This window comes from Phyllostomus discolor, chromosome 4, assembly GCF_004126475.2.
Source record: "Phyllostomus discolor isolate MPI-MPIP mPhyDis1 chromosome 4, mPhyDis1.pri.v3, whole genome shotgun sequence".
Taxonomy (NCBI): domain Eukaryota; kingdom Metazoa; phylum Chordata; class Mammalia; order Chiroptera; family Phyllostomidae; genus Phyllostomus; species Phyllostomus discolor.
In genome coordinates, this window is record NC_040906.2 from 60,392,047 (window position 1) to 60,407,569 (window position 15,523).

The window sequence follows — 15,523 nt, forward strand, 5'->3', positions numbered from 1 at the left end:
ATGATCTTCTGTTTGCCAGGTAAAGTTCTAAGCACTGAGATACAATTTTCAACCAACTCCCTTACCCTAAACCAACCCACCATATGGAAAAAAAGCTTACATGAGAAATTTTGTTTCCCCAAATCTTCATTAACACTTAATACAACAGGCTTCTGCTTAAAAAAGAAATCTAATACTTGTTTTTATTTTCATTTCCCTGATAAACAGTGAGGTTGAGTACCTTTTCACATGCTTGCTACCAATTCTTGCTGTACAAATTACCATTTCATGTTCTTTTTTAATATGAGGTTTCCTTTATAGTCTTACTGACTTATGGTTCTGCTAAATGTTTTGTAGATAAAGGTGTTGCAAATAATTTTTCTCTATTGCTTGTCTTTAAAGTCTCTTTTATTGTCTTTGTTGGGACAAGAGTTAGTAAGGTACTGAGGTAGTCAAATTACTATCTTCTGAGTCATGCTTTCCTATTTTGAGGTCATAAGGACAAAATTTTCTTCTAAAAATATTATTTTGTGGCTATTTATTGTGTGTCTGACATGTTCACATCTGAGTTTATTTTATCCTTACAAAAACCATCTAAGGTAGCTAATATTAGTATTGCAAAGATATGGTCCCTGAATCTTTATTGTGGTAAAATATACACAAAATTTACCATTTTAGCCATATTTAAGCGTGCACTTCAGTAGCATTAAGTACATTCATACTGTTATGAAGCCATAACCATGTTCCAACTACAGAAACTTTTCATTTCCCAAACTGAAACTCTGTACTCATTAAACACTAACTCCTCACTCCACTATGCACCCCATCCTCTCGCAACCACCATTCTACTTTCTGTCTCTAATGGACATGACTACTCTAGTACCTCATATAAGTGGAATCATACAATAGCTTGTCCTACCCATTAAACACCAACCCCTCACTTCACTTAGCATAATGTCTCCAAGGTTTATCCACATTATACCATGTATCAGAATTTCTTTCTTTTTAAAGGCTGAATAATCTTCCATGGTACATATACACCATGTTTTGTTTTATTCCTTCTCCCATCAATAGATACAAGCTGTTTCCACATTTTGACTTATGAATAATGCTACTGTGAACACTGGTGTACATGTACCTATTTGAATCCCTGGGGGATTCAATTCCCTGGGTTTCAATTCCCTGGGGCATATACCCAGTAATGGAATTGCTGGATCATACGGTAATTGTATGTTTTCCACAGAGATCACAAAATTTTACATTCCTACTAGGAATGCACAAGGGTTCTAACCCTCATTAAGAGCTACTTTGGTTTATCTGTGGATAACAGCCATCCTAATGGATATGTCTTCCAAAATTATGATGTTTGATTTTCACAGCTAGGTCTTCATTTGGTATACATTTTTACACACAGAATAAAGTAGGAATCTAATGTTAGTTTTCCTCCCATATAGAAACCCTCTTGCTTCAGCATCATTTAATGCACAGGCTTCTTCTTCTCCACTAATTTTTAATACCAACTCTATCACAAATTAAGTTCCCATACATGCATAAATCTATTTCTGGGCTTTCTCGCTGATTATACAGATCTACCTGGCTATCACTATACCAATATAATACTCCTTGAGTCATACAGCACTAACATATCTTTTGATATTTGGTAAACCAAAGAAATTCTTTGCTATTCTTGGATTATTTTGTCCTATATGAGTTTTAGAATCAGTTTTTTAATTCCAAGAAAATTCTGGTTGGCATTTTTATTGGAACTACATTGTATTTAAGATTAATTGGAGAGAACTGGAATGTGATATTAAGACTTCTGCCCTGGCTGGTGTAGCTCAGTGGATTGAGTGCATCGCAGGTTCGATTCCCAGTCAGGGCACATGCCTGGGTTGCAGGCCATGGCCTCCAGCAACCACACACTGATGTTTCTCTCTCTTTCTCTTTCTCCCTCCCTTCCCTCTCTAAAAACAAATAAATAAGATCTTTAAAAAAAAAAGACTCCTTACCTATGAAAACAGTATTATTTCTTTTTTTAAGATTGTATTTATTTATTTTTAGAGAGGGAAGAGAAGGAAAAAGAGAGAAACATCAAATGTGCGGTTGCTGGGGGCCGTGGCCTGCAACCCAGGTATGTGGCCTGACTGGGAATCGAACCTGCAACACTTTGGTTCACAGCCCATGCTCAATCCACTGAGCCATGTCAGCCAGGGCTGAAAACAGTATTATTTCTTAATTTATTCTAGTCATTTCCCCATTGCTATGTTAAATTAATCCTTTCTATAAAACATTACACCAAAACCTAAAAGGCAAATAACTGAAAGAATACTTCTCATCTAAGATTCATAATAGGAAACCAAAAAAGGTTATTAGTTATACAAAATCCTTATTTGTAACTCACAACAAATAAAATAGATCATAACCAATTTATGAAGTTATTTTTTTAAAATCTAGCCATCTAAAATAATCCTTCAAAATGTGGCTTATACCTCACCACTTTCAGAAAGCCTTCTCTGATCACTTAGCTACAGTATTTTCCCTTATTTTTGCATCTGGAAATTACTGAGGTCTGTACCAAAGAGATACAAACCAATCACGTATAGGCAACATGGGCCTGCCTATGTGCTTAGTTTGACCTACACCAGTTTGCTTAAAACAAAAACTGGGGACCAAAAAAAATTAGGGCATTTACACAAAAATCACAGGATTTCTGACTTACAGGTTATAAGTCATTCTCTCTGAGGGACTTAGCTATGAGAAGTTCCACCTGCATGCTGTTTTGATTACCAGTGTAGGCAAGTCTCACACTAATTCTTAAAGCTTTCACTTAAAAGTGGCCATTAATTTTCAACTCACATCCCCCTGTTCAAAGTAAAATCATGATCAAGCTAACTTCAAAACTGATAGGAAAGTATAACCCTGTAATGTGTCTAGAAGGTAAAAGGTCAGAAATATTTCCTATAATTGATGACTTTACCTTCAATCTTTTCCCTTGTATGTATTCTCCAAACTAGAATTACTCTTCAAAACACAAAATTCATTATCTCACAACACTGCTTAAAAAATTCACAGAACTACAATATTTATGGGATAAAAAGTAAAACTCACTAAGAATTGCATTCAACACCTTTCATAATCTTCTCCAAAGTCTTTTACCACCTTCTCCTCTCATTATTTCTCCTCACATCACCTATTTGCTAGCCTTTCTAATGTCTTGGCATACAATCTAAAATTTAGCTCAAACATCACCTCCTCAAATCTGGCCCATTTCCTCCTTTTTTTGTGGAAAAAATTAAACCCTACATCCACTATACTTACAAATCATATTATTTATAACAAGCACTAGTATTCACTTATTCAAAGTAGTTAATATGTGCCAGGCACTTAAAACATTAATTGCCATGTATTTGCTAGAATGTAAGGATCTAGATTAAGTAATGATGTTCTTATTTACCCTGGTAATTCCTGAAAGCATAACACCCAACACACAGATTCTCAAAATATTGCCTAAATATTCAAATACAAGATAATAAATGCCACTGACATTTTACTTAAGTTTCATTTACATTTGAGCTTACTTTGTTTCTAAATTAAAATGGACCCAGACTTAAACTAACACTTTTAGAGACTAGATACTATGCTTTGGTTATGCACATCTTTTGGATTTTGTCACTGATTTTGGAAAACAGTTACCAAGACCTAAGTTGGGAGAGTTATAAAAACAATCAGGTAGCCAAATTACAACACTGAATGCTTTTAATACAATCATTTCACATCTTTTAGTAATTTATACTTTGTAAGCACTTTAGCAAAGTAAATTTAAAAACATTTGAAATTTAAAGCAATTAGTTTACAAAATCTAGTATTTCTAATAAAACATGTTTCTATTTCAATCTAAGTTATATTGAAATAGGAGACCTTGGGCAGACTTAATTATTTTAGCCTACCCCTGTCCAAATACTAATATTTTAAAATCTACTATTAAAAAATAAGACTTTGCCCTGGCTGGTGTGGCTCTGTGGACTGAGTGAGGGCCTGCAAACCAAAGGGTCACTGGATCTATTCCCAGTCAGGGCATATGCCTGGGTTGGGGGCCACGTCCCCAGTAGGGGGCACTCAAGAGGCAACCACACATTGATGTTTCTCTCCCTTTTTCCTTCCCTTCCCCCCTCTCTAAAAATAAATAAATTAAAATCTTAAAAAAAAGACTTTAAAAGAAGTTGTTTTACAGGTATAGACACTCTAACAAAGAACTGAGAAAACATAGCATGATAAACCTAACAGAAGAGAAAGTTTTAAGAAAGACACTGTAAACAGTGTTGAATAGGAAAGTCTAGTTAAAAAAGAACTAAAAATTGGTAAGTAGACTTGGCAATTGAAGCAATTCCAGGACAGTTATGGAGGAGGCTCGAATATTAATCTCAGGTGAGTTAACGGAGGTAAAGAAGTAGAATATTTGAGTATAAGCTATTATTTTGGAAATTCTAGAAATAAACGGAATAAAAGGCTTAATATCAGGGTACAGTGCAGTTTTGTTTGTTTTAGGATACAGGAGACTTAAACATCTTTGTAGGCAGAGAAGGACATCGGTCAATGGAACTAAGTTTTAAGAGAGGATGGGGATCAGAAAATAAGCTGATGTCAGTCAGCTTTGGAAAAGAGAAAAGTTACTTCTATTTGGAGAAAGGTAAGAGTACATAGAATTAATAAAGAATCCTTTTCTGCTCTTATTCCTATGTTTTAAAAGGGCCACCTGCAAACTCACCAGCAAGTTTTATGGAAAAATATTATGAGAAAAATGGAAAGATAGTAACATTCTCTACTGATTTTTGGAAGGTAAAACAACTTATGTCTCCTTTTCTATTTTTATTGGCTGCTATGCATTAGCTAATAGCAAGAATGACTATTACCAATCCAAAGATAAGACTTATTAAAAAATAAATAATATGCTTATCACTTTATTCCTGTTTATTAAAAGACAACACACTTAACATTTCATGTTGCAAAAGTAACATCATAAGTATGACAAATTAGTCTAGAACAAGAATAAAATAAAATAAATTTTATGAAAAATTTTATCCCTTTAATACCAAGTATTTGATAAAGGAGATATCACGAAAATAAGAACAGACACAAATTATTCCTTTGAGAGTTTGTCATCTGATTGGGCAGATGAAACACACACATGAAATGACAGATTCTTACACAATATATTCTTAACTTCAAATAAGAAAGTAACTGAGGACCCAAGGGCTCGACTGAATTATCAAAGACCAAAGAGAAGTTATTGAACCAGAACTTAAGGTTTGCAATGGTCACTGAGATATGATGTAGCTCAATTTGCAGTAAACAAAATCATTACTTCATGGCCAGCAATTTTCCAGCATGGATATATAATTTATTGAATCTAATGCTTAAGGGAAGTTATTTTGGTATTTAAATTTGATGCAACTTCTGTTAAATGTCTATTAAGGCAACATCCTTACGTATAATTTGCAGGTAAATTTGCAGTACCTACATATCACCTCAGCTCACTTCTGACATTTTTGTTTGAACATTGTTATTGTTAATTTCAGAATAAGTTAGGAAAATTCTAGAAGCTATCTAGAATGTTTATAAAAGTATAGAAGTAGCTTTGGAACCATAAAGTTCAGACATGACAGGCCTCTTAAAAGTATGGATTTACATCTTGCAAAACGGAAATAATCACGGAGAAGCAGGCTGACAACAGAAAAACATAAGAATATTTAAAACAAAAGTAAATGAAAAATAACTGAAGTCTATGCAAGGATGCAATATATAGAATCACAAAATGAATTAAACTTTCTAAAAAATTCATTAGTCATAAACCATGATAGACCTAATCAGAGAATTACTGAAAAAGTGATTCTAAAACACTAAAAATTTCATGAAATTTCAAACAAAATTGTTTCTTACACAAAATATAGACTACTCTGACTGAAGGAAGACAAAGTCATTGACAGTGATATGGAAATAAGGAAAAGTTGGTAACTAAAAGGGTTCTGAAGGTGGGCTATAAAAAGTCCCAAAATTTGGTAATAAAACAATTCACTATATAAAAGAAAAGAACAACACATAGTCATCTTGCTTATCAACAGAGAAGTAAAATGATAATTAGTGTAGAAGTCAAAAGAAGCAGAAATTTCTTCTTTAAGCAGAGAGAATACCCTGAGACAGAAGTCTATTTGGAGGTCATCTGCCCAACAGCACAAGATAAATGATAACATTAAAACAACTAAAAACTCATTTAATTTTAATAAGAATGTAAAAAATATATACCAAATTTAAAGAAAAAAGAGATTATTTATTACTTCATCCATGTATCCTAATTACTAACAGGAATTTATCAGTCTTAAGATTATACATACAAACATTCTATGGGTCAGTTTTCTAGATCTTACCAAGAATATGCCATGTTTACTTTTCATATGTTACTCTTAAAGTCTACATTGTAAACTTCCAAATAAGATGTTTTGAGTCCCTTTTTTACTAAAAGGCAAGTCCAATATTCTCACATATCCCAAAATTTTAAATCAAAGCAAATAGAGAAAATTCCGATTCCTAGGTGAAAATTAAGATAGTAGAGAACGTTCTCCATATGTTACTTCATGTTGAAATACAGTACCAGCAATAAGATGAGCTTCTTACAACAAGGTTATATATGAGGTGATTTTCTTGGGAGTGATTTCTTTCTCTCTGGATAACTAAAAAAGGGAGTGCAATTTACACACAAAGAAATATTGAGCGTCTATATACTAACCTGGCCCAGTCCAGGCATACCACCTCCAAGTCTAAGAAGTCTGTCCATGTTTCTAGAAAACAGAAACAAAGGAAAACGTTTCTAAGCACAAAAGTGTTTACTCAATTGCTATCTATATAATTCACCTTCAGTCACTCAGTATGTCAAAAATATTGGTGGTAATTACAACACAACTCAGACTTTCCTGTTAATTAACACCACATATTAATTCAAGAAGCTGTCTTCCATGCTAATTAACAGACCTTATTTTACTGCTTTGGTTTTGGGTTACCCCCAGTTTAAAGACAAGCAATCTTAGCATAATTTCAAAATTTTGCTATCATTAAGTTAATTATATTTTCTTATTGTTATCTAATAAAGTACCCGAATAATGAAAAAGAGCCTGAAATGCGTATCATATGTATGATTGAATTTCCTTCAATTTGTCCACAGTGTACAAATAAAAATCCTCACTTTTAAATTAAATTTTAACATCTCATAGTAAGTTCTGTGCTAATTAACTTACAGCTTGTCAGTTATCATCAAAACTACACGTGAAAGACATTGTGAGCAGATTATGGATCTCTGAATTAGCATCAAAGGCTTTAAAAAATGAACTCATTATACTAAAAGAAATATTAAAAGTAAACATTAAATGCATTAAGATAGTGTTTTTAGAACCTACACAGATGTGCGTTATTTCAGATATTGTGGAGATATGTATTTTTTTGCTAAGGAAATTCAGCTGCTGTTCCCAATTATAATCTTAGAGGTCAATAGAGAGGATTAACTTTGAAAGATCCATCTGATTTGTTTTTTACGTCTGCAGTAACTACAGAAGACATTCCTATAAGCCTAAAACTTTCACAAAAAAACTCAAAGGAAAAAACAGCAAGTATAGTATATGGCCTCAAATACACAAAAAGGAGAAAAATTATAAAATCAATATCCAGTACAACTAAATACTTAAACATAAGAACAAAGTATTTTTTCCTACTTGCTAGTAGGGTATGCCTTAGAAAATGGTATTACTACAAATATATTCTAAGTTAAATACTAACAGATGTTTAGTCATTTGTCCATATTGTTTAACTAAATTAAACAATATACTAACAATAACTAAGTTAAACTGCTACACAGACTCAATAATGTACCTATGATTATTACTTTAGTGCCTTATCATGTTTGTTGAATCCTGCTAATAATTTAATCCTGAGATTATTTAACAATATTAACATTGCAACCTGTATTTAAGTCCACATATAGAAGAGTACACAAATGATACAGCCATGGAAATTTCACAACGTGAACACAACCCCATGATCACCACATAGATGAAGGAACAGAACACTGTTCGCACCTAAGAACACCTCACGCTCCCTTCCCAGTCTCTGCTACTCCACAAAGGTATAATTCCAACTTGTAACAGTGGAGATTAGCTCTGCTATTTTTGAATTCTATAGAAATGAAGTCATATACTTTCATTATCTGGCTTTCACTCCACAAGTTTGTGAGATTCACAAGAAATAAACTCATTTTAAAAAGTGAAAAAGCACAGAAGAAAACTTGATAGTCCAGACAAAGTTCTGCTTTACAACCTTAACTCATATTCCTAATAGCAACATTTACAAATAAAATCTCCATCAAATTATCATTAAAATTCTTCAATTAAAATATGGAATTCAGTACATAGCACTGTTTAAAGATTGTGGATAGGAAAAAAAACCTATATCAATTTAAAATATTAAAGACATTTCTCTAGAATATATTGTATTACCAAAGAAAAAAAACTTCTTTTGGACCATTTCAAGCTTACAAACTTAAAAACAAATGGAAAAAAAACTAACAGTATACAGTATACTTTTAGACAGGATGTATATTCCAGGCCAAAGTCGACTCCCAGCTGTGTTCAGCTTCTCTAATCCCCTGTGTTGTTTCTGATGACTTTACACAGACTCCAGATGCTGTGAATATACATGAGCAATGTAGGGAGCAGAGGGAAAGAAAATCTGGCAGGTCAAATTTGTGTCTTTAGCAAAATTAGATGTCTAAGCAAACGGGAAAAAATATTTAACAAACTAAAACATTTTAAGATAAAATAATCAGATCTTAACATTTAGAAATGAAATATACTGATCAATGTTCTAAATCACACTATTTTTTATAACTTTACAGAAAGCAAACAAAAACGCTAGTTAACTTTGATGAATCCTTAAATCTGGTTATCTGATTTATAATTTGACATGTGTTAAAAATAATATATTTTCATGACATTCTTATATCATCTCCTGAAAGAATAGGTAAGAGTAAAATACATTCTTAATTCTTACCTGGTCAGTAACTACAAGTCCTGTCGTGTTTCACTTCAATTTGTTGATTCTGACAAGTTTCTTTTAAATCAAGTTCTTGCTAATACTGGCAGGTATGATTTTATCCAACTATTTTTTATCTCTTTCCTAAAAAAATAAAAATAAGTAAGATATAAGTACACTGAGAACTAAAAAGGAAAATGTAACAAGGGCTTTATGAGAAGCAAAATTCCTAAAAACAAAACAAAACAAAAAAACCCAGAAATCAAAACTGATTTTTTTAATTACCCAAGGGTATAAAATGAAATACCATCCTGGAAGTTACAAGACATAGTAATTAATCTTGTATCAAAATTTTGTTTCTAATTTTTTGAGCAGTTCTAATTATGCATAAAAATTGACATGTCATGACTTTTAGTCTTTCTAAAGGCATTTCAAGGAGCAATGAGAAAATTTACTTACATTATAAATAGGACAAAATTCATTCAATTATGCAATTACCATATTGGGTCCACAATGTTTGCAACATTATTACAAATCTATGATGCATTATGGAATCATTATAATGTTATCTGTCCTATATCCTGAAATTTGCTATTTTCATTATCCTAGAAATTAGTTCATCATTTCTTAATCCATTATTTCCAACTATGCCAAAAAAGACTAAAATCAGAAGGAAATGAAAGAAAACCACCATCCAAAATGAAGCAATGGTGAAATACATCAGAGCTACTGTATCACCCTTTAGTTTTGATTGTACTGCCCAAATCATTGCTTCATCTTTCAAAAAGATACAGAAGACTAGAGACATTATCACTGTAGTCTTTTTTTAACTTTCATTGAACATAGCTGAGAATTTAGAATCTTCCATATCCTACCCATAATGGCAAAGAAGAAAAAAAAGTTTCACAGTTATTAGAGAATCACAAGATGAATGTGTAAAGAAAGAACTAACAGCATTCTATTCTCTAATAATGACGGTAAAACTGATGGTATAAGCTAGGGCTTGGGGGGCACTACTGACATTCAGAACCAAAAAATGTTTTGTTGTAGGGGCTGTCTTGTATATTACGGGATGTCCAGCAGCATCCCTGGCCTGTCTGCACTGGATGCTAGTAGCACCTATCCAGCAGTGATAATCACAAATGTCTCCAAACATTGTCAAATGTTCTCTGAAAGGGCAAAATCACTCCCAAGTAAGAACCACTGGTATAAACATCTCAGATTATGTATCTTCAGATGGCAATATCTTAGATTCATTTTCTCAAACTTAATCAATGAGTGCTGCAAACAGTTTGGGAGCTCTTCAGAAAGTTCAACATAGAACTACCATATGACCCAGCAATTCCACTCCTAGGTATATATCCAAAAGACGTGAAAACAAGTATTCAAAACAAGTACATGTGCATGCATGTTTACAGTATCACTATTCACAACAGCCAAACAGTGGCAACAGCCCAAATATTGACCAAACTCTAGGGCTGTCTATATAAACAATGAAACATGGAATAGTATTCAGCTATAAAAAGGAATGAAGTACTGGTACATGTTACAATGTTCATGAACCTCAAACCATTATGCTATGTGAAAGAAGCCATGTACAAAAGGCCACATGTTGTATGATTCCATTTATATGAAATATCCAAAATATATAAATCTTGAGAGACACATGGAGATTGGTGATTGCCGGGGGCTGGGTGGAGGGAGTAAAATGTAGACACTGCTGAACAGGTTTAAAGTAACTGATTTTACTTTAGAATGATGGAGATGTTTTGAAACTAGATAGGGGTGTCCGCTGTACAGCACTGTGAATGTACTGAATGACACTGTACTAACTATTCACTTTAAAATGGTTAATTTTATGTCACATAAATTTCACCTCAATAAATGATCTCTTAAAAGGATCAATGTACAAACAACAATATTTCTAAGACCAAAATAGAAATATGACATTCTCACCCAGTCAGGTCTTCAACAAGAAGGACTTCATCACACTCTATTTTACAAGAACCTGTTTTGCTTAAAGAGATGTGTAACATATTCTTTTATCTTTTATAAAGTTGATACAGTTTATATGTAAATAAATGCAGAAGTGTAACACAGAGGTGACTAAAATAGAAAATAATGTAGAAATGGAAAAAAACCATTGGACTATCTAATTGGTGTTTATGAAGCTAAAAATAAAATGCTTTGCTAGCAAAGATGATGACCGTCCTCTTTTCAACAAAACTATGAACTGCCAGTGTTTCTGGAAGTATTGCAGTTGGGAAGATAAAAAAAGGTCTGGAGATGGATGGTGGGGATGGTTGCACAACAAACTGACTGTACCTAATGCCACTGAACTGTGCACCTAAATGTGGTTAATATGGTAAACTTCAGGTTGGTATATTTTTACACATACCAAGAACTACAAGTGCAAGGACAACCAGAAGAAATAATGAGTTAGAGGGCCTGGTTAGAGACATTTTTTAAAATGTGAAGCTTATCTTTACAAGATGGATATGGCCCAGGTTTATGCATGATGGATGAAGAGCAATTAAATACATTCAAAGGATTACATGTACCTTCAAATAAAATACAGAATAAAAATGTATTTTCTATGTTTAAACTATATTTTTATTTCTAACATACAAGCCAGATGGTAAACATGATGACTATTTTTCTTGGTATATGAGGGTTAAGAGCTATGATTCTGTAGTTTGAGTGCCAGGATTCAAATCCTGCCTCTAACACTTATTAGCTCTGTGTCCTGGGGTCGGTCACCTCTCTCAGCCTCAGTTTCCTCATCTGGAAATGGGGATGATGATAGCACCCATCTCAAAGAGTGGTTTTGAAGATTAAAGACAATGGACATAAACAATATTTAACACAATGTCCTGCACAAAGTAAGTACACAATGAACACTAGCTGCTGTCATCAGCATTACATATGAGCACAGCTATAGTTCATCCAATACAGATCCTTCTTCACACACAGCTTGCCACTTAGGGAGTTTCCAAGGACTGGGCATATTTCACAGTACTAAATGAACCACAATGGAGAGAGAGAAGGGACTTGCACACTGCAGAATTTACCAAACGGATTTATAAAATTAAAGTGTTATACTATAAAAGAGAATACTTCTAATTCTTAGGAATAAAAGCAATACAAAAAGCCTATGAATCTAAAGAAGGCTTTCATACATATCAAAATATGAAAAACTTAAGAGCTCATTCATGATATGATTTTTACTTAAAACATTTAGTGTTTAACTATATGCAACATGCCATATATACAGTAATGTATTTTAATTGGTAAAAACAGTACAAAGTATCATTACCTTCAAAAGGTTAATGATTTTCTATTTTTTCATCTCCTAAGTTAGTATCTGGTTAGAACCTGATATATAGTTAGATCATGTTCATGTTGTAATTAAAACATATCATTTTCAAATATCTATAGGAAATTTATGTACACATAAATAACCTTAAAAAACAAATCCTTCAAAATTATCTTAATCTGGATTAAGTATGTGATTTTTTTTAACTTTTCAACCTTTTTACAAGGGACACAGTATCCCAATAACTCATAAAATTCTAACTAAATCATGAAACCCTTAGCTGTTTGGGTTTAACATTGTTTCTTATTTTCCCTTTTTACTTTCCAACCCATGTTGTGGTTATGTACTATTATTTCTCAGACTGATGCTAAATCCTTTGTGATCTCACTGTATTTCTAATTCCTTTACTCTGATTTGTAGAAAGTAATTAGGAACTCTCTCACATTCTTAAGGGCTTTCTCCAGTGGAAGATATACAAAGAGTCAACATTAACCTTAATTATATAAACAAGATTTTGAAAGCAAGATTTTCCCCAATTCAGAACAGTGAGGATAGAATTATCCTAAGTATCTTTTGCAGTGTCTCCTAATTACATCATTCAAGTAAAACAGTTATTAAGTACTACCATGTGTATAAGACAATAAAAAAATAGACCCACTAAGAAACTTAGTGGCTTACACTGAACGAATTTATAATCTACCTGGGGAGGCATGACATAAACCCATGAAAAACACATAAAATGAAAGGATAGCAGAGTAGAGCTTGAAAGGCTCTGAGCCCAATCAGATCTAGATTTGAATCACGGTTTCAACACCTACGCTAGATAGGATCTAGAAAAAGATAACCTCCTCAACCTCATCTATAAAATGGGGGCAATACTGACTTTGCAATTTCAAGTCTGCAAGAATAAATACAAGCACCGAATATAGTGCCTGGAACATTCATAGATACTCAATAACTGCTGTTATTGTTACTATTACTATCATCTTTGAGCTGGAAGAGATTACTGAATCCAATTCTCATTTTATAGATAGGACATGAAACTATCACAAAACAGAATATAAATGTCAAATGAGTATAAAAAACAGGATATATGTCAAGTTCATGAGTAAGAAATCACATGAGTATTCAAGTAAGGCTTTCACAGGTGGACAGTGATTTGTGAAATGAATATTGCTTTTTACTGAAATTGAAAAAATAAAAGTACAATTGCTTCTCATTACTGACTTGCAAACATGGTTTCTGAGCACAGATACTAAACACACAGTTTAGATGACAAGTATAACACACAACAGAACGAACCCATGTCAAAGAAGTTCAACTCCAGCTTTTCACTTAGAACAGCAATATATTATTTTCTAAGCATGGGGCAGGGGGTGGTGTAAGTGGAATCTCCTAAATTCAACAGGTGAAGCTTCACTGAAAGATCATGAGTTCAAAACTTCCTTCTGTTGGCATGATGCAATTTTGTTCTGGGACAAATTTAAGGCAATAGTCAAGCTTTTCATTAAATACCACTTCACTAAATACATTGTAGCTAGTTAATTCTGAGCCATTATATGTCTTAATCTCTTCAAATGCACAAAAACCCATACAATTTGTTTGAATCGTATAATTTACACTTTGAATGATAGTAGGCTTACATGACAGAACAAGAAGGTCACCATTTTGTTAATCTCCACTAAAATTGTATTCAGTTCTTTTTTTGTTGTTATTTCAACGTTACCAATGACTGTCTTGTTGCTTTACTCATAAACACAAAGTCATCAGCTCTACAAACATAATTCTGTGAGCAGTGAAAAAATTATTTTTGCCCTAAAACTACATTTCGATGCTAATTTTTAAAGCCTCTTTCCTGCTTCTCCCATGAAACCTTTATCAACTTTTGGTACTATTTTAAAATTTCAGTACTTTTTCACTTGGTCACCAGGCTTATATTCAGACTCTTTCAAAAAGTTTACATTTTTCTTCTTTTGACGTACACTAAGTAACGTCCCCACCAAAATCAGAAGGTAACAAACAGTAGATGATTTCTACTTTACTGAAAACAGTAAATGCAATCAGTTCACCAAAACTACAGTTACGACACATTGAAAGTTAGTTAAAAGGCATAGCAGGAATTACCACACTATGTTTTGAAGATCTTCAAGGTGAGAAACCAATGAGTCTCTGGAGTTTTTGTTTTTTGAAGGGAGTTGAAAACCTAACACGAAGAGTCAAGGCCTATGGGAAAGGCAAGTAATAAAGCAAACATGCATTCAATTAGGTTAATTTTATTCTTTCTCCCCTTTTTTCCCTGTCTACTTTGGAGTTTTTCAAAATAGGGGTAACTATCAATAGAGCACAAATTGGGGCCATAAACACGGGTTCTCCCTCTAAGGAAGGAGAGGTTCCCAAGATCTGAATTTAGTGGAGCAGAAACTCCAAGAGGAAGGAGATCACGCCCAGACCAAACTCTGCCAGACACCCGGGTAACCCGCGAGGAAGACGAAGAAGCCCGAGCCCCTCCGTGAGGGCCCGGGCCTCCAGTGCCACCTCGGCTGGGCAACGTGACTCAGGAAAGCACCGGGCTGGCCGCGGCCTAGCGCGGCCGTCTCCGCGTATCTCCGGGACTTGACTTCCCCGTCATACCTGAAGACCGGCAGGGGTCCGCGATCTGCACCCTGGTCTTTTTGCTGCGGTGACGCGGGAGCGGCGGCAGCTGCTGCAAAGGGTCAGACTCGGTCGAGCTCTGGCTCCGCGAACCGGCGATGAATCAGCCCGATTCCATTCAAAAGAGTCGCCTGGGCCTCCGCTGCGAAGCACTTCCGGGTTCACTGCACTACTTCGGCTTCCGTTCCCCCGACGGCCAATTGGAGACGTCTCTGGAGTCCTGCCTGCGTCCCCGGAGGAGCTCCCGGGACGGTCGGCTGGGACGGCCCCACTTCTCGGGTCCAGGCTAGGAGGGCGGGGTGGAATGGTGCAGCCCGCTCCTCCACCGCTCCCACACCCTCTCTTTTCTTTCCCTACGTTTTTGCGCCCCAGATCTGGCAAGCCCGCCTACCTAGTCCGGGAGGTGACTGTCTAGGAAATGGAACTGCAAGATCGCAGACATCGGAACCCCTTTTGCTTTGGTGTTCACCGCGCTCACCAGAAAAGAGAAAAAGAAGAAGGAGG

General features: G+C 34.5%; 1 protein-coding gene across 2 annotated transcripts in view; it reads right to left on the reverse strand.

Moving 5' to 3' along the window:
- Positions 1 to 15,191, reverse strand: part of PSMD14 (proteasome 26S subunit, non-ATPase 14) — a 95,908-nt gene extending 80,717 nt beyond the window's left edge. The window contains exons 1-3 of one of the 2 annotated variants that reach the window (XM_028509295.2): positions 14,999 to 15,190; positions 9,070 to 9,195; positions 6,761 to 6,812 (exon numbers count right to left, since the gene is read on the reverse strand). In XM_028509295.2, the coding sequence (XP_028365096.1) occupies positions 6,761 to 6,808 (48 nt within the window). In that variant the 5' untranslated portion in view covers positions 6,809 to 6,812; positions 9,070 to 9,195; positions 14,999 to 15,190. Of the gene's footprint in view, positions 1 to 6,760; positions 6,813 to 9,069; positions 9,196 to 14,998 lie in introns of both variants that reach the window. The other variant, XM_036023395.1, reaches the window with a different exon arrangement.
- Positions 15,192 to 15,523: the final 332 nt, after the last annotated feature.